The following is a 21173-nucleotide window of genomic DNA, read 5'->3' on the forward strand; positions in this document are numbered from 1 at the left end:
CTCCTGGGTTCAGGCAATTCTCCTGCCTCAGCCTCCTGAGTAGCTGGGATTACAGGCACGTGCCACCATGCCCAGCTAATTTTTTGTAGTTTTAGTAGAGACGGGGTTTCACCCTGTTGACCAGGATGGTCTCGATCTCTTGACCTCGTGATCCACCCGCCTCGGCCTCCCAAAGTGCTGGGATTACAGGCGTGAGCCACCGCGCCCGGCACATTTCTTTTTTTGTTGTTTATTTTTTTTATTCCCCGCCCCCCTCCCACACACAACATCATTTCTTAAAATAGTGTGACTTGTCCACAATGACAGGAATTTCTGGCAATAATAGAAGATTTTCACTTTTCCCAACAAATCCTCAGGATATAGAGTGAAACTATTCTAAGTGAATCTGCACCATGTTAGAGATATAAGGAGACTTTTTTGACAAGTGACTAAAGGTTTTAATTTGGGGTATAGACTTTTTTGCCCAAAGAGACAAAGAGCTAGGCAGACACCAAGGACCCAACTGGTCTCTCTCCAGGGTTCTAAATACAGAGGTGTGTGGAGGTTACAATGGTTGAAGGAGGCATAATTTTAACCCAGGGAGGGTGGGGAGTTCAATAGGGAAGGAGAAGAGGAATTGGGTGAGGAGAGAACAGAGAGGACAGAATAGAGACAATTTTCATACACTGTACAATATACACAAGGCATTCCGCCCTATAATAAATCTTATTTGACCCTTGGAATCACCTTGTAGGGCAGAGGTCACACAGTATCATAGAGGAAACTGAATACAGAAGTAATCTTGCTCAGGGTTACCCCTATTACCTTTTGAGGAAGATCTAAATATTATTACTACAATCTTCTATTTGCCCTGGTAAAAGGGCAGCCTGTTCTAAAGAAACTTCTGACACTAGGATACACTACTACTTCTTTTCATTTTTTTTTTTTTTTTCTAAACAGTAGTTATGCCAAAGGAAAGAAGGGAGGGTGGTACAAGACAGGGGGAATTACACAAAGAAAGCTCTGTTTTCAAACGGGGAGGTGGTAAACAACAAAGTTTCTTTCTCCCCACTTTGTTGGGTATGTGGTATATGCTTGCGGTAGAATCTTCAGTGGGTGGTTGCTTATGACTTTTCATTAATCAGAGTCAAGGGGCATAGGAACTAGTAAGTGTATGACAGGGATAAAACAGATACTGTAGAGTAAGTATTAGAGGCAGGTGAAAAGATATATACACATTTATTAGTATCTTCTATTTTGTAGTTAAAGAAATACTTACTTTCTGTATATTAAGCAAGGGATAACAACTAGCATTTGGAACACACATCGAAATGCACTAATCTCTACAGCATGGACGTCTTGCACTTTTTTAACAAATAAAGAGCTCACTGAGAAAAGGAAGGCAGACAATAATGTGTAAAACAAGCCAAGTCCAGGACAGGGTGCTTTCTTCTTGGCTTCTGAAAAAGATTAAATTCTGGTTAGTCCTTGCTTCCAAGTGTACGTTTTATTATTTTTCACTTAAAAATTGAGAAAAATGGAACAGTGTCAAAGGTTAACAGGCTGTATTACTTCCTAAGCATATCATTTCTTTGGGCCTGTACCATTTTCCCCATCAATTATGAAGAACCATAGATGAGGACAACAATTTAAACCTGAATTTTTAAAATGCCGTTTTGCCCTATAAAATGGATTTCCTATGGCTCGCTGAAGAATCATTCCTCACTTACAAGTCAATAAAGTAGAACGCTTGCCAAGATGGTGAGAGAAATCTTTAAGAAACACCTGTCAAGATGGCAAGTAAAAAAACCCTTCCAAATGATACCTTACGCCATTTTACTGGCAAACTTCGATTTATGAAGAAAGTGTTCTTTTCTGGAAAATGGGTTATAATTGAGTTATACCGTTATCTATTGATTATCCGACTTCCCCCCACAAGTCTATGAGCTCCTCCAGGGCTGGGATCTTGCTGTCTTGTTCGTGCCTGGCACATGGAAGACACTGGATAAACATTCAGTGAATGAAAGATGATGAGAGAACGTCAGGGAAGGACTCATGAGTCTAACACTATTGGCAACAGCATAATCTGGGAAGGTTCTCCATTTTGTTATTTTGAACTGTTAATAAATCTGTATTTAACTTTTCATGCTTCAGGGCACAAACTCCTCAAGGAAAGGGTGTGGGTTATCTAGCCCTCTGGATCCAAAGCGCTTTGTACAGAACTGCCATCTAATCCCTACTCTTGGCTTAATCTGAAACAGGAAACCCATGCTTTCTCCAGAGCATCAAGTATTCAGTCATTAATGACAACCTGTGTGAGCTTTAAATGTTTGTTTAGTCATTTCCTATGTCTGAGTTTCCTACACAGGAGTAGAACCTGCTTGCAGTCTTACTCCTCTGTCATTCAGAGGAGAGTAAAGGAAGCAGGGTGGACGCTAAAACCACACACTGCAGATACCTTTCTTGAAATAAACACAAAAACAGCGTTGAGGATAAAAAGGAAACACAACTGGCCTGTTAAAAATGGGCGCTTTGAATGAAGAGACTCCCCCAAACAGGCTTTGTGTGAGCAATATGGCTGTTTATTCACCTGAAGCAGGTGGGCTAAGGCTGAAAAGGGCATTAGCGAAGGGCAGTGGGATAGGAGTTGGTTTTATAGGTTTGGAGTAGGCAGTGGAAAGTTACAGAGTAAGATCAGTTACAGCGGTGGGGGTAGGGGCGAGGAGTATACATTACCATAAGTTCAGTTGCAATGACGGGTGGGATAAGAGTAATTAAGATGGTAGGGTAGGGTGAGGGGAAGCTTCTATCAGGCGAAGCTCGGCTGAGCTGGGAGATCAGGGATAATGGCAAATGCAGGTGGGGGTGGGGGTGGGGGTGATCAGCCGAGGCAGGCAGGACTTCAGAGGCAGGCAGGACTTTAGACTTTCTGGGCCCTGGCTTGCACGTGGAGGCCTGACATGGCCCTCATTGATTAAGAGCACAGTGGAACTGAAGGGCGAGTGGCTATGAACAATTTGTAGGAAAACTCATATTATTCCAATCTAGGACTTTACAATGTGATAGCTATAAAACAGCATTGTGTAATAATGTTTTTTAAAATGCCCTTCTCTGATAAATATAAACCCCAGGTAATACATTTACACATCCTCAGGTCAATTACATGACTTTGCAAATTGGGACCAAAGTATGCTGGTGCACAGGCTTTCCCAGGCATTCTACACCCTGGCCTTGTGTTCAAGAGCACTATTCTCATCAGGGGTCTCTACCTCTTCCTGTTCTAGGTGCACAGCTGAGGATACTGCTTTGGAACTAACAGTCACCCTTCCCTTAAGATGCCAGAAACCTCATTCTGTTCTGTACATATTGCAGAAACAAACTGCACATACTCAGCCCATGAGAAGGAAGCTTTAGAATAGTTCCAAGAGAAGCACCACAAAATATATGCCTTGGCTGTGGTCATCCTTGGGGCTTGGCCTCTGAAATTTCAGAATTCAGGTCCAAATAAGACAGTTTTTCTTAAAAGAAATTCAACCCATACATAGAACCTCCACCCTCAAACAGAACAGAACAAGAAGATCAAGAACAGAAAACATCTCCCTGCTCTGTTTCAAGTATCTTCTCCAATATAAACTTGTTAATTTTTCCCCAGGAATATTTTAACTTAACATTAAATATTTTAACTCTTTAAAGATGTAATTTCATACCCTTGGCCCTAGTGACCTTTTCCCTTAAAACACATATACACATATTTTCTTGTCTATAAACACTTAAGGCTCATGCTTTCCCACTGGGAAGGGGCAGAGATTAGAAGGCCTTGCTGCATTTGATGATTCGTTAATGAGGGTGAGGACTGGTTCCACTCAGACAAACTTCAGTCTCTTAGTAAATCATTCCAAACCTGTCGATAGAGATGAGCAAGGCTAGCATAATTGAAAGAGGCATTCGTTTATGTTCCATGTCCACATCTCACTGAAAGCTTATCTAATAATTTGGTAACTCAAATTACTTAAATTAAGTAATTGGCCGTGGTATGATTTCCTCACTTAGAAGAAAACTGAAAAGTTGCTCAGCTTCTCTATCCTCTCCTTTAAGCTGGTGATTCACAATCCTGGTTGAGAATTAGAATCACCTGAGTAACACTTAAAAATTTAATTCTCTGCTGCGGTGGCTCATACCTGTAATCCTAGCACCTTGGGAAGCCAAGGTGGGAGGATCTCTTGAGCCCAGGAGTTTGAGACCAGCCTGAGCAACATAGGGAGACCCCTTCATCAATGCAAAAAGTATTTTTAAGTTAGTCTGGTGCGGTGGTATGCGCCTGTGGTCCGAGCTACTCAGAAGGCTTAGATGGGAGGATCCAGTAAGCCTGGGAGGTCGAGGCTGCAGTGAGCTGTGATCACACCACTGCACTCCAACCTGGGTGGCAGAATAAGACCCTATCTCCAAAAAAATTAATTCCCAAGCCCCATCTCACACCTACTGAAATAGAATCTCTGTAACTCTAAAAGTCTCCACTGGTTTGAGAACCACTGCTACACTAGATCACTAACTCCTTCCAGGAGGATGTGAGGCACAGGCCTAAGACAACTACTTCTCCTTGCTTCAGTCTAAGACTCACACTGTCCCTGAGGAAAGTAAGGAGATGTCTTGGGACAGCTCTATGCTATCTGTTAAGATTATCCAAGAATGTAAGACATATGGGTAACAGTTCCAACCAGAACTTGAAAAAAGCTTTGTTGAGAAAAGCAGAACAAGAGGTGTCACAAAGTTCAATGGTAATAGTAAAGTGTTTTTATGGCAACTTTCTTTCCAAGAGATTACCCTGTCACCTTACAATAACTAAGTCTTATTGGTAGCAACTTTCTTTGAAGTTAAACACCCCACAAGATTCTCAGATGCACTCACATAAGTTTCTCATCTTGCCATGAGCTGCGTGAGTGTAGAGAACTGCTCTTCCATTCACAAAAAAGGGAAACTTGAAGAGTTTGCATGGACTGATTCAGCATTCCACCAGAAGGACATTCAGCCAGAGAGTGATAGGTGAGAAACTGACCTTTTCAAAGGCTGCTTATCTGTTCAATTCAGCTTGGCACAATCCCGGCTCTAGAGGCACCAGCCCGTTTATAAATGTTTATAAAAGTCTGATCATTTCGGTTTGCATTTAGGACAGAAATGGAGCAAGAATAGTCTTCCTAGAGTTTGTCTAACTTGGGGAAAGTGCAAAAGGGAGGAGGGAAAAGCGGAGTGAGAGGAGAGTAACAGAAATCCAGCGTCAGACTTAGGGGAGATGACCCAGAGGCAAAGTGGTGCAGGCCGTGTAACTGTCCTAAAAGGAGATCTGCCTATTTTCTTCTTGCAGGAAGCTGCTCCTGGTAGATGGTCGACTTCTAAGAGGGATGTGCTTGAGGCAGCACTTGTGGCCACTGGAAAGGACCCTCGGGCGGTATATAGTAAGCTGGGATCCTAAGCCTGATGCTCCCTGGACTCATCTCACCCCCACATTCCAGATCTTGGAGGAGACAAAACAAACGAAAATCCCAAAGCCTTCCTGGGCCTCACTTTCCTTATGTGTCGAAGTAGGGGGACTGTACATAAAGGGTTCTTCACGAAGGGTCCTCGGCTTTGGGGACAAGGTTGTGAGCTCCTTAACAAGATACGCCTTGTTCTGCAACATTTGCTAAAAAGTCTTTGTATCCCTAAAGGTTAAAAACTAGTGGTCCCATTTATCTCTGCCTTTCCACGATTCTAAAATTCTAGGACGAACATTTTTTTCTAGAGTCAATGCCTTTCAACTTCCTTTTCGGAGAGCACCCTTAACCACCGGGATCACTTTTCAGGGTCAGCTTCTTCCCAACCTCACCCCACTGCAGGATGGCCTTTCTCGCTGACCCCCTACCTACGACCTCGGAGAGGGCACGTCAAACTGCAATCTGACTCCACAGCACTGCCCCGACGATAATTACAGGAGCAGCCTGGTTATCCCAAAAGGGTTGCAAACAATCGGAAAGTTTCTCCCGTCTTGGCGCCGGCGGAGGCGCCGGGAATTCCGCTTTGCAGCCCCCCAGCTGACAGCTCGAGGGTTTTCCCGAGCCCCGGGCAGGGTAGGGACGGAGGCGCGGTGGGCCCTGCGCCCGGGTTGCGGGGACCCCAATCCGCCCGCGCCCGCTCGGGGCCCCAGAGCGAGACCCACGCCGGGTCCACACCGAGCACTCACCCGGCTCCGCGCGCGAGCAACACGGCGAGGAACGGCAGAGCCAGCATCTGCCGCGGTCTGGCGCCCCCGCTGCCTCGGCGGCCGCCGCCTCCTCACTGACGCCCTGGAGTGCATCGTCCGTCAGCGGCAGCCCGGGCTCCTCCAGCTCCGCGGCCCCGGCGTTGTCCTGGGGCTGCATCTCGCTGCTCGCGCTCTACCAGCCGCCGGCGAGCCGTCTGGCGCCAGCAGCAGCGCCCGGGCTGCGGGCTCTTCCGGCGAGCGATGGCGCCCGTGCGCATGCGCGCACGGCCCTCCCGCACCCTCCCCCAGGGGACCGAGCGCGTCCTCCGCTGGCCGCTTAACCTGGAGAGACCCGCCGCCTCCCTCATAGGGCTGCGGCGCCCACAGCTGGCCCTGAGGCAGCCATCCCTCTGCTGTGGTCAGGCTAGACGGCCCAGCTGCTTGGAGCCATTCTTGGCAAGTCGCACTGAACCGGTCTGTCAGGGAACAGACAAGGAAGGTCCCTGGGTTCCCAGCCCCGGCGCCCGCGTGTCCTGTGGCCACCTTTTCAGGAGGTTCAAAGAGTGGGCGTTTATTTATTGGTGTAGCCACGCATTCAGCACCTCTGGGATACCCTGAAGATTTTACAAAGCACTCTGCTTATCTTTAAATGGTCAAGGTCGCCCGCCCACGTGTTGTCTCTTTGCCACTTACCAAGGAAGGTAGAATTTTGCTGGTTATTTTTAAGAATGAATTAGTGTGTAACCATAGGAAAATATATCTATAAGACTAACCAGAATCTATTTATATTTTCTTTGCATTCTTTGCAAGAGTAGCCATACATTATTGATCTTTGGTTTTATTTTCTTTTTTTAAATGGAGACATCCTAATTTGGCCAGATGTAAGATTCAAGTAATATGATTAGACCCGGTAAAAGATATGTCATTTGGCCCCTGGGATTCACTAACAGCCTCTTTTTGCTTCACTAATAATTCTTCCATCTCTTTGCTTCCTTTATGTGTGGAAGGACAGCCTCTGTGCAAGGATGAACATATCTAAACTTCTAAGTCCAATGCCAAGCAGATCTCCAGACAAGAGAGTGAAGTTTGCTTTTACTCAGACATTTGCACATAGTGATCCACAGCTGAAACAGTATCAGACCTGAAGTCAGGAATCCTAGGTTCTGGCCCTGACTGTGTGACCTTAGTCACCACTCTACCCCTCGTAACCTTGATTACCTCCTTTATTTAATAGAGATCAAGTGTTTCCCTTCCTGCTTCGCAGACTAGTTATGTAAATAAAATGCAATTATGTGGGCAAAATCATATCACCTGGAAAACACTATGCTAGAAAATCAATCTGTATTTTAAACTAGGGTAAGCATATAATTTATCCTCCAAAGTGGAACTTTTTTTTAAGAGTAAAAGGAGCTCTTCTAAAAATTATACCGGGCAATAGGCATAAATTGGGACTGTCCTAGGCAAACTGATACAAATGGTCACCAGAATTCTAACTTGATTAACACATACTTTTGCTTTGTCTTAAAAGAGAATTTAAGGCTGGGCATGGTGGCTTAGCAGTTTGGAAGGCCGAGGTGGAAGGACTGCTTCAGCTCAGCAGTTTGAGACTAGCCTGGGCAATATAGACTATGTCTCTAACAGAAAAACACAATAATAATTTTAAAATAATTGAAGGCTACTTATATATGCAACAGGTTTGTCGTCGTTGTTTTAGATAGGGAAAATTCAGGTGAGGGCAGTAGATCATGATTATAAAGCAAGAACCAGGAAGCTTCTCCAAACATCTGGAAAGTCAAGTGCAGTTTTGCAATTGCATTCTAAGATTTAGATGTGGAAAGGGTTTGAAGAGTCCCTCTCCCCCCCCATCTTTAAATGGTGAAGACTGTGGCTAGGAAGTGAGGTAAGGAAGAAAGAAGTGTAATGATTGGAGAAGGAAGTACCCTGACTGCTCCACGTTCGACACTATCCTAAAAATGGGAGAAGGAAAGAAAATGGATACTCCACCATTGTGGACCAGGGTGACTAAAGGTGGTAAGATGATCTTGTATGTGCAGTTTGTTTCCTTGAACTTCCTTCCCCTCCACTGCTGACCTTCATATATAAATGGTACCAGTTGTATTCATTCTCCCATTTAGCTGAGAGCCATGCAGACGTAAAAGGCAACCGATGAGAAAAGTGCGGACCAGGCTGGGTGTGGTGGCTTATGCCTGTAATTCCAGCACTTGGTAGGCCAAGGCGGGCAGGTCACTTGAGGTCAGGAGTTTGAGACCAGCCTGGCCAACATGACAAAACCCCATCTCTACTAAAAGTACAAAAATCCTCCCTTGAGGATTGATATTTCAGGTCTTTGGTGATGATAATGATATTGAGCTACTGAGAGGTAGATCTTCTCCATAGTGTGCAGGATAGAGCAGAAATCCTGACTGTGGAGGAAACTAGTTCAGAGCCTATTGCAGTGGCCTAGATGAGATTCTGACCCCAGGTAGAGAAGGCAAGGAGGAAAGATGGATTTTGAGGTGGCTAGGAGATGGAATGTGCAGAACTCATTGACTAAATGTGAAAGAGCATTGTTTCTGTATGCAAAATTGTGCAGTGTTCCAGCAGACACTCCTCTGTTTCCGAGGTGACTCAATCTTCCAGTGAGAACAGGAGCTCTCACCGTGATACCGGGTAGCCACAGTGAGGATGGCTCTCCCATAGCTCTGGTGTCAAGAAGGAAGAGGGAAGATGAAAGTGGAGAAGAGACAAGTTTTACCTGTCCCTGCTAAGCACTGAAAGTCCAAGATCCTCACCATCCCCATGGCAGCAGGTAGAGACTTCCAGGTACTTCCAGGAAGAACCAGACTTCTGATTTCCACTGCTCTTTGCATGTCAGGGATGTTCCTAGGTGAGACATTTGTAAGTCAGGAACTATCTTTCTAGTATGTCACCTGATTCATAACATATTGATAACTTGGTACTGATTTGAAGGACTGCTTTCTTTTTTTTTTTTTTTTTTTTTTTTTTTTTAAAATTTTTTTTTTTTTTTTTTTTTTTTTTTTTTTTTTTTTATACAAAAATTAACTCCAGAGGATTCTTACCTTTTAAACTAATGTACCTTATGATATGACCTGGGAAACGACAGTTTGTTCCAAACAGCCCTAATGTTTTATTTTGGGAAAAATTTGTACTGCGGAACATAAGGTCATATTTCTAGATAATCTTGGTAGTAAATGAAAGAGGGGACCAGCAAAAGAGAGATCATGTGGGATAAATGTAGTATAGAACACTGGAGAGGCAAAATAAACTATTCAAATAAGTAGGAGCTGAGTCTGAAAATATTAACAGAAAAAAATGCCAGGAATGGCTCCTCCAAAAATTAGACATGGTTACTATATGATCCAGCAATTCTACTTCTGGGTATATATTGCCAGATGAATTGAAAGCACAAACCTGAACAGATACTTGTACATTCATTTTCCCAGTAGTATTATTCACAACTGCCAAAAGCTGGAAACAAATCCAATGTCCGTCGGTGGACGACCAGGTAAGCAAAATGTGGTAGAAAGCATACAATGGAATATTATTCAGTCTTAAGAAATGAAATTCTGACATGCTACAACATGGATGAACCTAGAAGACATTATGCTGAGTAAATAAACCACACATAAAAGACAAATTGTATTATTCCATTTATTACCAGGGCCTAGCATAGTCAAATTCATGAGACAGAAAGTAGAATAATGGTTCCCAGGGGCTAGGATGACGAAGGAATGGGAGTTAGTGTTTAATGGGAATGGTGTTTCAGTTTGTGATGGTGAAAGAGATCTGTGGATGGATTGTGGTGATGGTTATACAGCAGTGTGAATGCATTTAATGCCACTGAGTTGTACATTTAAAATGGTTCAAATGGTAAATTTTATGTGTATTTTGTTAAAATTTTTAAGGGGTTAAAAAAATGCCAGGGAAAACCCTTCTGAGAGTTTGAACTTTAATCTCTGCAGACAGTTTAAAGCCCTTATTAGATTTTTGAAGTTTCTTTGAAGTCCTGTGTTCCATCTTTAAAAAGATATGACAATTTTCCATTCTGGTCCCTAATATATTTATCTTTATCTTCATATCATTTTTTAGGTAACACATTCAGCTAGTGTTGTTTGAGTGCCCACACTGGACCTCTTACAGTTCTTAGGAGTGGTGGAGTGGCAGGCAAAAGAGACAAGCCTCAGGACCTCATGGGGATGGGGTGGGGGGATGATGGAGAAATGAAAAAATGATGCTAGCATTACTTAGTATCCTAAAAAATCCATGCGCAGGGGAGTGGCACTCGTTTAGCTCCAGGCTCTCTCTTCTCTCCCGTTGGACAGATTGGGCCAGGAGTCAGAATGCTCCCTTTCAAGGGAGCCCTGACAATGTGACCAGGGCATTCTCCAGTTCTTCCTTGCTTTCCTACTCTCTGATCTGTTCCCATGTTACAAAAGGCAGCTTCTGTAAAAATGATTTCTGACACCCCAGGGAACTTGTATCTTTCTTTGAGAACTTCCTGTTTATAAATTCTCTGCAAGTGAGGGTGCCTCAGGTTTGGACTTGGCCCTGAATGTTGCTACAAAATTCACTTTAACTCCAGATTTGTCATGACTTGGGATTTGGATTCCACTCAACTCTCATTTTGATAATTACCGTTTATGAAAGAATCAAAATGTGCCAAGCACTATTGAGCTCATCAGTTCATTTAATACTCAGGAGAACTTTATCTGGCAGTTTTGCTTAATAGTTAAAAGCAAGGCTCTGGAGTCAGAATGCCCAGGGTCCAGTTCTGGCTGTACCACTTACCAGCCTTGTGACCTCAGACACATGACAGCCCGTTGCTCTGAGCCTCTGTTTTTCACACCTATAAAGTAGAATAATAATAATATCTAGCTGTTGCTGAGAGGATAAAATAAGACAATACTTGTAGAGCACTTGACAGTAAGTACCCTCTTTTAAAAAGTATGCATTTTAAGAGATCAAGACCATACTGGTCAACGTGGTGAAACCCCATCTCTACTAAAAATACAAAAAATTAGCTGGGCATGGTGGCGTGTGCCTGTAATCCCAGCTACACAGGAGCCTGAAGTAGGAGAATTGCCTGAACCCAGGAGGCAGAGGTTGCAGTGAGCCGAGATCACGCCATTGCACTCCAGCCTGGGTAACAAGAGCGAAACTCCGTCCCAAAAAAAAAAAAAAAAAAAAAAAAAGTATGCATTTTATCATCCTCATTTTATAGATGAGAAAATTGAGACTTAGAGATGTTAAACAAGTTGCCCAAAATCACACTGATAGTGAGGCCATAGGTAGGATTGAAACCCAAGATCATCAGACACCTAGGTGGGTGGTCCTGACAACTCTGCTCTACTGTTCGTCCAGAGAGCTGAATTGCCAGGATTGCGGGTTTCTGAGAGGACCTCATTAGAGCATAGTTTCTTTCTCAATGTTCTGGTTTAAACCCTGAGACCATTGCAATGGCAATACTCAATGACGACCTTCCACACTACAGTGGTGCTGTGTGATGTGTGATGTGCACTAGGCTTATAGTGTCTCTCCAGCATCTTAACTTTCCTAGAGTAAATGCTATGAAATAAAGAAGAAAGGCAGTTTTTATAATGATATTAACAGAAGCCAACCTCTGTCCTAATCTGCTATAAGAGCAGTCACACTCCAGGGTCTACAGCTCTGAGCTCTCTCTAACTCATTTCTATTGTCTGAAGTATGAGTCTCAGCTGGGTCCCACAGGGGATGGAGGCTATTCATAGGCAATTTTCAAGGTGAATAACTACATATAACTCAGACCTAATGTTAGTCCCTTCCTGAATCATCTGCATGCCTCAGGCACTCTGCTATTCTTCCTCTGCTCCTTCTTGCTGCCTGCTCCATTTCTATGTACACATTACTGGATGTTCCTCCAACTCCTGATTCTGTCAAACGAAAAGGGCAAATGTTAATTTCTAATATGAGACCTCAAAGAGGAAGAAGGCTTAAGCCAAGTGTCAGTGAGTAGGAATTCCAATACCAAACTGCAAAGCATTCTAGTCCCCTACTTCTGTGGTAGTAAGGATAGAAAGCACCCAAGAAGTTCCACTTACGTACAAAGCCACGTATATTTGCTTTGTGTATTTGTATATTAGCTGGGACTACAGGTACATGCCACCACACCTGGCTAATTTTTCAATTTTTGTAGAGACAAGGTCTCCCTATATTGCCCCAGCCATTCTTAAACTCCTGGGCTCAAGCAATCCTCCCACCTCACTGCAGCTTCAAACTCCTGGGCTTAAGGGATCCTCCTGCCTCAGCTTCCTGAGTAGCTAGGTCTACAGGTACACATAGCCAGACCTAGCTGATTAAAATATATATTTTTTCCTTTTAGAGACAGAGTCTTCCTATGTTGCCCAGGCTACTTTTGAACTCCTGGCCTCAAGCAATCCTTCCACTTCAGCCTCCTAAAGGCGCTGGGCGTGAGCCACCATGACTGGCCCCAAGCCCAAGTTCTTAACCGTTACTGCCCTAAAACAACAAATGCCTCTAGGCGATTCCAGTTCTGCCAAGGTCCATATTTCCTTCAGCCTCAGTAGTATGTGTGTATTTATATTTGTCATAGATTTAGATAAAATGCGTGACAATTATAACAACAGCTTGCTTAAAGGATAGAGAGGAAGAAATAGGTTATACGTTTCTTTACATGTATGAATTGTTAGTTTTCGTTTAGGACAGTCAGTTATCTTTGAAGGAGATTAAAAAATGAGGAGAAAAATCTTTTACGTGTACTCAAATATTTACCACTTCTGAAACTCTTCATTCCTTTGTTTAGAACTATGTTTCTATGTGATGCATGTGGTTTCATTTTCCTTCAGCCTGAGGAACTGTTAAAACATTTTTTGTAGAGTAGATCTGCTGGCAACAAATACTCTGTTTTTGTTTGTCTAAAAAATGTATTTCCATTTTGTGTTTTGAGGAACACATGTGTTGGATATACAGTTAGAGGTTTACAGTTTTTTTCTTTCAAGACCTTAAAAATCTTGTTCTGTTTTCTTCTGTCTTGACTTGTCTCTGATGAGAAATCAGTGTTAATACTATCTCTGATCTACTGTTTTCTCTGGCAATTTTTTTTTTAAGATGATCAGCCTTATGTCGTGTATGTTTTATTTTATATTTTTAACTTTTATTTTCAATTTTTATGGGTACATAGTAGGTGCATATATTGATGGAGTAGATGAGATATTTTGATACAGGTACATAATGTATAATAATCCCATCAGGGTAAATCCATCAACTTAAGAATTCATTATTTCTTCGTGTTACTAACATTCCAATTATACTCCCTTAGTTATCCCAAAATATGTAATAAATTATTGCTGACTGTAGTCACCCTTTTGTGCTGTCAAATACGAGATCATATTCATTGTATCTAAGTAGATTTTTGTACCTACTTACCATCCCCATTTCCTACCCCTGCCCCCACCACCCTTCCTAGCCTCTGGTAACCATCCTCCTACCCTCTGTCTCCATGAGTTCAATTGTTTTAAATTTAGCTCCCACAAATGAGTGAGAACATGTGAAGTTTGTCTTTCTGTGCCTGGCTTATTTCAGTTAACATAATGTCCTCCGGTTCCAACCATGTCATTGCATATGACAGAATCTTACTCTTTTTTATGACTGAAAAGTATTCCATTGTGTATATGTACCACATTTTCTTTATCCATTCATCTGTTGATGGGTACTTAGGTTGATTCCAAATCCTGGCTGTTGTGAATTCTGCCGCAATAAACATGAGAGGATAGATATCTCTTTGATATATTAATTCTCTTTCTTTGGGGTATACACTTAGCAGTGGGGTTGATAAATCATATAGTTCTGTTTTTGTTTGTTGAGGAACCTCCTACTGTTTTTATAGTGCCTGTACTAATTTACATTCCCACCAATATTGTGTGAGGATTTGCCTTTCTCCACATCTTCACCCACATTCATTATTGCCTGACTTTTTTTTTTTTTTTTTTTTTTTGTTTTTTTTTTTTTTTTTTTTTTTTGAGATGGAGTTTCACTCGTGTTACCCAGGCTGGAGTGCAATGGCGCCATCTCAGCTCACCGCAACCTCCGCCTCCTGGGTTCAGGCAATTCTCCTGCCTCAGCCTCCTGAGTCGCTGGGATTACAGGCACGNTTCAGGCAATTCTCCTGCCTCAGCCTCCTGAGTCGCTGGGATTACAGGCACGTGCCACCATGCCCAGCTAATTTTTTGTATTTTTAGTAGAGACGGGGTTTCACCATGTTGACCAGGATAGTCTCAATCTCTTGACCTCATGATCCACCCGCCTCGGCCTCCCAAAGTGCTGGGATTACAGGCTTGAGCCACCGCGCCCGGCTTGCCTGACTTTTTTATAAAAATTATTTTAACTGGGTGAGATGATATTTCATTGTAGGTTTAATTTGTACTTCTGTGATGATCAATGATGTTGAGCACCTTTTCATATACCTGTTTGCCATTTGATGCCTTCTTTTGAGAAATGTCTATTCAGATCTTAAGCACATTTTAAAATCAGAGAACTAAATTTGTTTCCTATTGAGTTGTTTGAGCTCTTTATATATTTGGGTTATTAATCCCTTGCCAGATGGGTATTTTACAAATATTTCCACCCGTTCTTTGGGTTGTCTCTTCAATTTGATGATCATTTCCTTTGTTGTGTAGAAGCTTTTTAACTTGATGTGATCCTCTTTGTCCTACATTGCTTTGGCAGCCTGTGCTTTTGGGGTACTACTGAAGAAATTTCTGCCCAGACCAATGTCCTTGAGAGTTTCTCCAGTTTTATTTTAGCAGTTTCATAGTTTGAGGTCTTAAAATTTAAGTCTTTAATCCATTTTGATTTTATTTTTCTATATGGTGGAGATAGTGGTCTAGTTTCATTCTTCTATATATAAATATCCAGTTTTCCCAGCACCATTTAGTGAAGAGACTGTCCTTTCTCCAGTGTATGTTCTTAGAAGCTTTGTCAAAAATGAGTTCACTGTAGATATATGGGCTTACTTCTGGGTCCTCTATTCTGTTCCATTGATCTATGTGTCCGTTTTTATGCAAGTACCATGCCATTTTGGTTACCATAGCTCTATATTATAATTTGAGTCAGGTAATATGTGTCCTCTAGTTTTGTTCTTTTTGTTCAGGATGGCTTTGGCTATTCTGGGTCTTTTATGGTTCCATATAAATTTTAGGATTTTTTTTTCTATATCTGTGAAGAATGTCATTGATATTTTGATAGGGAGTATATTGAATCTGTAGATTGCTTATGGTAGTATGGATATTTTAATAATATTGATTTGTTTGATCTATGAACATGGAATACCTTTCTGCTTTTATTGTGTCCTCTTTAATTTCTTGCATCAATGCTTTATAGTTTTCATTGTGGAGATCTTTCACTTCTTTGGTTAAGTTTGTTCCTAAGTATTTTATTTGTAGCTATTGTAATGGAATTACTTTCTTGATTTCTTTTTCAGACTGTTTGCTGTTGGCATGTAGAAATGCTACTGATTTTCGTATGTTGATTTTGTATCCTGCAAGTTCACTGAATTTGTTTATCGGCGCTAATAGTTTTTTGGTGGTGTTTTCAGTTTCTTTAAACATAGGATTATATCATCTGCAAACAAAGATGATGTGACTTCTTCCTTTTCAATTTTCATTGAAAATTTCCATTTACTTCCTTCTTTTGTCTGATTGCTCTAGCTAGGACTTCCAGTCCCATGTTGAATAACAGTGGTGACAGTGAACATTCATTTGTTTCAAGGAATTTTTCGGTTTTCTTCTTAATTTCTTCATTGGCCCACTGGTCATTCAGGAGCATATTGTTTAATTTCCATGTGTTTGTATAGTTTCCAAGTTCTTCTTGTTATTGATGTGTAGTTTTAGTCCATTATGGTCAGAGAAGATATTTTATATGATTTCAGTTTTATTAATGTTTTTAAGACTTGAGGCTGGATGTGGTGGCTCATGCCTCTAATGCTAGCACTTTTGGAGGCCAAGGCAAGTGGGTCACTTGAGTCCAGAGTTTGAGACCAGCCTGGGCAACATGGTAAAACCCTGTCTCTACAACAAAACACAGAAAATTAGCTGAGCATACTGGCATGCGCTTATAGTCCCAGCTACCTGGGTGGCTGAGGTGGAAAGATCACCTGAGCCTGGGAGGTCAAGGCTACAGTGAGCCATGGTCACATCATTGCACTCCAGTCTGGGCAACAGAGTGAGACCCTGTCTCAGTAAATAAATAAATAAATATTTGCTTTATATATCTGGGTGCTCCAGTGTTGAGTGTATTTATATTTACAATTGTTATATCCTGTTGCTGAATTAATCCTTTTTCCATTATATAAAAGGATTATATATAATCCTTTTTCCATTATATAATGATCCTTTTTCCATAAGATAATCTTTGTCTGTATTTATAGTTTTTGTCTTGAAATCTATTTTATCTGATATAGCTACTCCTGCTCTTTTTTTTTGGTTTTCATTTGCATGGAATATCTTTTTCCATGCCTTTATTTTTGGCCGATGTGTGTCTTTATATGCAAAGTGTGTTTTTTGGAGGCAGCAGATCACTGGGTCTTGTTTTGTTTTGTGTTTTTAATCCATGTAGCCACTCTACCTCTTTTGATTGGAGAGTTTAGTCCATTTACTTTCAGTGTTATTAATGGTAAGTAAAGACTTACTCATGTCATTTTGTTATTTGTTTTCTGTTTGTTTTGTGGTCTTCTCTTCCTTTCTTCCTGTCTTCCTTTTTGTGGAAGTGATTTTTTCTGGTGGTATGTTTTGATTTTTTCTTTAATATTTTTTGTGTATTTGTTGTAGGTATTTGATTCGAGGTTGCCATGAGGCTCACAAATAACATCTTATAACCTATTTAACTGATGACAACCTAACTCTGATTGCAAAATCAAACAAATAAACTAACAAGCAAGGAGAAAACTAATAAAAATTTAATACTTTATCTCCTTGCTTTTTGTTGTTTTGTTTATATCTTGTTATACTCTTTGTGTCTTAAAAAGTTGTGGTTATTATTTTTGATAGGTTCATCTTTTTTAGTCTTCCTACTCAAGATATAAGCAGTTTGCATACCACAATTACACTGTTATAATATTCTTTATTTGTTTGTATACTTATTGTTACTTACCAGTAAGTTTTGTACCTTCAGATAATTTCTTATTGCTTGTTAATGTCCCTTTCTTTCAGATTGAATTCCCTTTAGCATTTCTTATAGGACAGGTCTGGTGTTTAAAAAAAAATCACTCAACTTTTGTTTGTCTGATAAAGTCTTTATTTCTCCTTTATGTCTGAAAGATCTTTTCACTGGATATAATATTCTAGGATAAAAAAATTTTTCAGTGTGGGTTAAGACGGTCAGTATGTTAATTCTAGCTAAATAATTATAAGCTTGATTGGCTCAGAGCACACTGAAGTTTATACACCAAACTAAACTATGTTATGGGTGCAGTTATTTAGAAATCAAGTAGCAACAGAAGGCCTAAGGTAAAGACCATCTGAGAGCGCAGTAACACCGGGGAACAACTCGGGGTTGTTGCAGAGCAGGGAATACTGCTCTGGTCTCACAAATGCCTTCTCAACATGGAAACTGTGTAAGAGCTTCATAAAGAGGGCTTATGCAAAGATCCCTGAGACGGGAGGCGACCTCTGCTCACAAGATCCCGAGGGTCTTTGCAGATGGGAGCTGGCAAGGAGGAGAAAAGCCTTGCAGGGCAGAGATCACGGAACGCCTCAGGCTCTGCCTAGGTTCTCTAAGGATCTCAAGTGCTCTCCACCTGACTATCTTATCTACTCCTTTACCCTCCCTTTCCACGCCCGTAAGATCAATGAGATTGTGCACATAATAAAAGAGTTGGAGCCCAGAGCTCAAGACCAACGCATTTTCCATGATTGTGTTGGTCCCCTGGACCCATGCTATAACTACTACTCTTGCGTCTCTGTCTCTATTTTCTTTTCTCAATCCCTTGTCACCACCAGGACTAAGGGCACCCACATATGGGGTTGGGCTGGTACCCAACTTTTCAGCATTTTAAATATATCATACCACTCGTCTGGCCTGTAAGGTTTCCACTGAGTAATCTGCTGCCAGACATGTCGGAACTGCTTTATATGTTATTTATTTCTTTTGTCTTGCTACTTTTAGGATCTTTTCTTTATCCTTGACCTTTGGGAGTTTCACCATTAAATGTCTTGAAGTAGTCTTATTTGGGTTAAATCTGCTTGTTGTTCTATGACCTTCTTGTACTTGAATATTGATATCTTTCTTTAGGTTTGGGAAGTTCTTTGTTATTATCTCTTTGAACAAACTACCCTATTCTCTCTCTTTACTACCTCTTTATGGCCAATAATTTAGATTTGATCTTTTGAGGCTATTTTCTAGACCATGTTAGCATGCTTCATTCTTCTGTTATTCTTTTTTCTTTTGACTTCTCTGACTGTGTATTTTCAAATAGCCTGTCTTCAAGCTCACTATTTCTTTCTTCTGCTTGATCAATTCTTCTGTTAAGAGATTCTGATGCATTCTTCAGTTTGTCAATTGCATTGTCTAGCTCCAGAATTTCTGCCTGATAATTATTTCTGCTTTTTAATCATTTCAATCTGTTTGCTAAATTTATCTGATAGGATTCTGAATTTCTTTTTTATTTTGGATTTCATTGAGTTTCCTCAAAACAGCTATTTTGAATTCTCTGTCAGAAAGGTTACATATCTCCATCACTCTGAAATTTGTCACTGCTGCCTTATTTAGTTTGTTTGGTGAGGTCATGTTTTCCTGGGTGGTACTGATGCTTGTGAATGTTTGTCAATGGCTAGGCATTAAATAGTTATATATTTTTTTCTAATCCTTGCAATCTGGGCTTGTTTATACCCTTCCTTCTTGAGAAAGCTTTCCAAGTATTCAAAGGAAATTGAGTGTTGTAATCTAAGTCTTTGGTCACTGTCTGGCAACCTTTTGTCATTAGTTTTTGTCAATACATATTGATATAATTTGTAGTTTTCTCTGTTTTTATCCTACCTGAGCATCATTGAGGGCCTTGGATCTCCAGATTGATACTTTCATCAAATGTAGAAAATTAGGAGCAGCAATGCCCCCTTAGTCTCACAGATGCCACTGCTGCTCCCACCCCTTCACTCCTCAGTTGTGCAATGGGCACCTGCAACAATGAGAATGACTACCTTTTTAAAGTTATCCTCATTGGAGACTCTGGTGTTGGAAAGAGTAATCTCCTGTCTTGATTTACTCAAAATGAGTTTAATCTGGAAAGCAAGAGCACCATTTGAGTAGTTTACAACAAGAAACACCCAGACTGATGGAAAAACAATAAAGGCACAGATATGGGACAGAGCAGGGCAAGAATAATACCAAGCTATAACATAAGCATATCATCGTGGAGATATAGGTGCCTTATTGGTTTAAGGCCTTGATGAACATCTCACATATGAAAATATACAGAAATTGTTGAAAGAACTGAGAGATCACGCTGATAGTAACATTGTTGTAGTGTTATCATGGACAAATAAGAGTGATTTACATCATCTTAGGGAAGTTCCTAGAGTTGAAGCAAGAGCTTTTGCAGAAAAGAATGATTTGTCATTCAGTGAGACATCTTCTCTAGACTTTGCAAATGTAGAAGCTACTTTTCAGACAATCCTAACAGGATATCCCACATTGTTTCTCAGAAGCAAAGGTCAGACAGACCCAAAACAACATGACCCCAAGCAACAATGTGGTTCCTATTCATGTTCCATCAATCACTCAAAACAAACCAGAGGTGCAATGCTGTCAGAACATCTAAGGCATTTCTCTTCTCCCCTAGAAGGCTATGTATAGGCCATTTCTCAAGTCTGAGATTTAAACATTGAGGACAGCAAAAACCACCCAGTATCAGGCCTCAGAGGCAAATACTCCTTATCTGAGGAATTTAGAAGAAAGCAAAGATCATCTGTTAACCACAAAACAGGCAAAACTCCTTATCTGAGGAATTTAGAAGTAATTAAACTTCCCTAGTATCTAAAGTTGGCATCCAGTTCCAGGCCTCTCTTCAATTTAAAGTTTGTAGGTAACTAGAATTTCTATACAACTCTGGAATACCATGCCAAAACTCACTGTGCAATCTTTACTGACATTAAGGCACCAAAATTACTATGGATGTAATCGTTTATTATGGCCTATTGGCTAGTATGGTCCAAATTACCCTCGAGCTCCTGCCTTAAAGTTCATAACTACTAAGGAAAAATCGACCACAGTGCACTCTATCCTCTCACTGAGGTGCCCTGCTTCACTCTCTGGCAACGTTCTTTCTTTCTAATAGAACTTTCCTTTTTCAAACCTATACTGTTGTCAGTAAATTCTTCTTACCAACCTGCAACTCAACCACTTCTAGATGCTGGGGTTCTGATATCTCACCTGGCAAAAATTTTTGTAATTCTTGTGTCATGTTTGTATCTTACTACTTCATACTTATGATTTTTCCATGTCTTCAATGTTTTGCTTTTAGTTTTATAAAACCATCCACTTATCCCAAATGATTGCAACTTTTTTCATGCTATGGCTTCACTAGACTTAGTTTAATAAGTGGAATCTTTGGATTCCTCAATTATGTTGACTTTTCATTCTGGAAGCCCATCACTGAAAGATATAATAGAACTTGATCACTAGAAGTTCAGACCTATTGGTCTTGATCAAATCAAACTAAGAAGACCTTAGAAATAAACTATTACTTCGCCACAGAGCAGCTTATAGGTAATATACTCGTCTCTCAGTGCAGTGTATATTTCCAGAAATGTATATTTCCACAAATCGTGCCCTATAAACATAGCAGGGTTTTGAGAGCTTAACAATGTTCTGTTATTCTGGAAGTCAATTCCGTTATTCTGGAGCCTCCAGAAATATATATAAAGATCCTCTTGATTCTTTTTCTACTTCTTCCCCTCACTCTTCTTTCTTT

The 21173-nt window shown here is 40.9% G+C and overlaps 1 protein-coding gene and 1 pseudogene across 1 annotated transcript in view; one reads left to right on the plus strand and one right to left on the minus strand.

The window, feature by feature from the left end:
* Window positions 1-6436, minus strand: part of SLC35G1 (solute carrier family 35 member G1) — a 10901-nt gene extending 4465 nt beyond the window's left edge. The window contains exons 1-2 of the mRNA XM_017498163.2: window positions 6194-6436; window positions 1259-1439 (exon numbers count right to left, since the gene is read on the minus strand). Of these exons, the coding sequence (XP_017353652.1) occupies window positions 1259-1439; window positions 6194-6371 (359 nt within the window). The 5' untranslated portion in view covers window positions 6372-6436. The remainder of the gene's footprint in view (window positions 1-1258; window positions 1440-6193) is intronic.
* Window positions 6437-19371: 12935 nt separating this feature from the next.
* On the plus strand, window positions 19372-20030 carry LOC108282336 (annotated as a pseudogene).
* Window positions 20031-21173: the final 1143 nt, after the last annotated feature.

Source organism: Cebus imitator, unplaced genomic scaffold (genome assembly GCF_001604975.1).
Source record: "Cebus imitator isolate Cc_AM_T3 unplaced genomic scaffold, Cebus_imitator-1.0 Scaffold238, whole genome shotgun sequence".
Taxonomy (NCBI): domain Eukaryota; kingdom Metazoa; phylum Chordata; class Mammalia; order Primates; family Cebidae; genus Cebus; species Cebus imitator.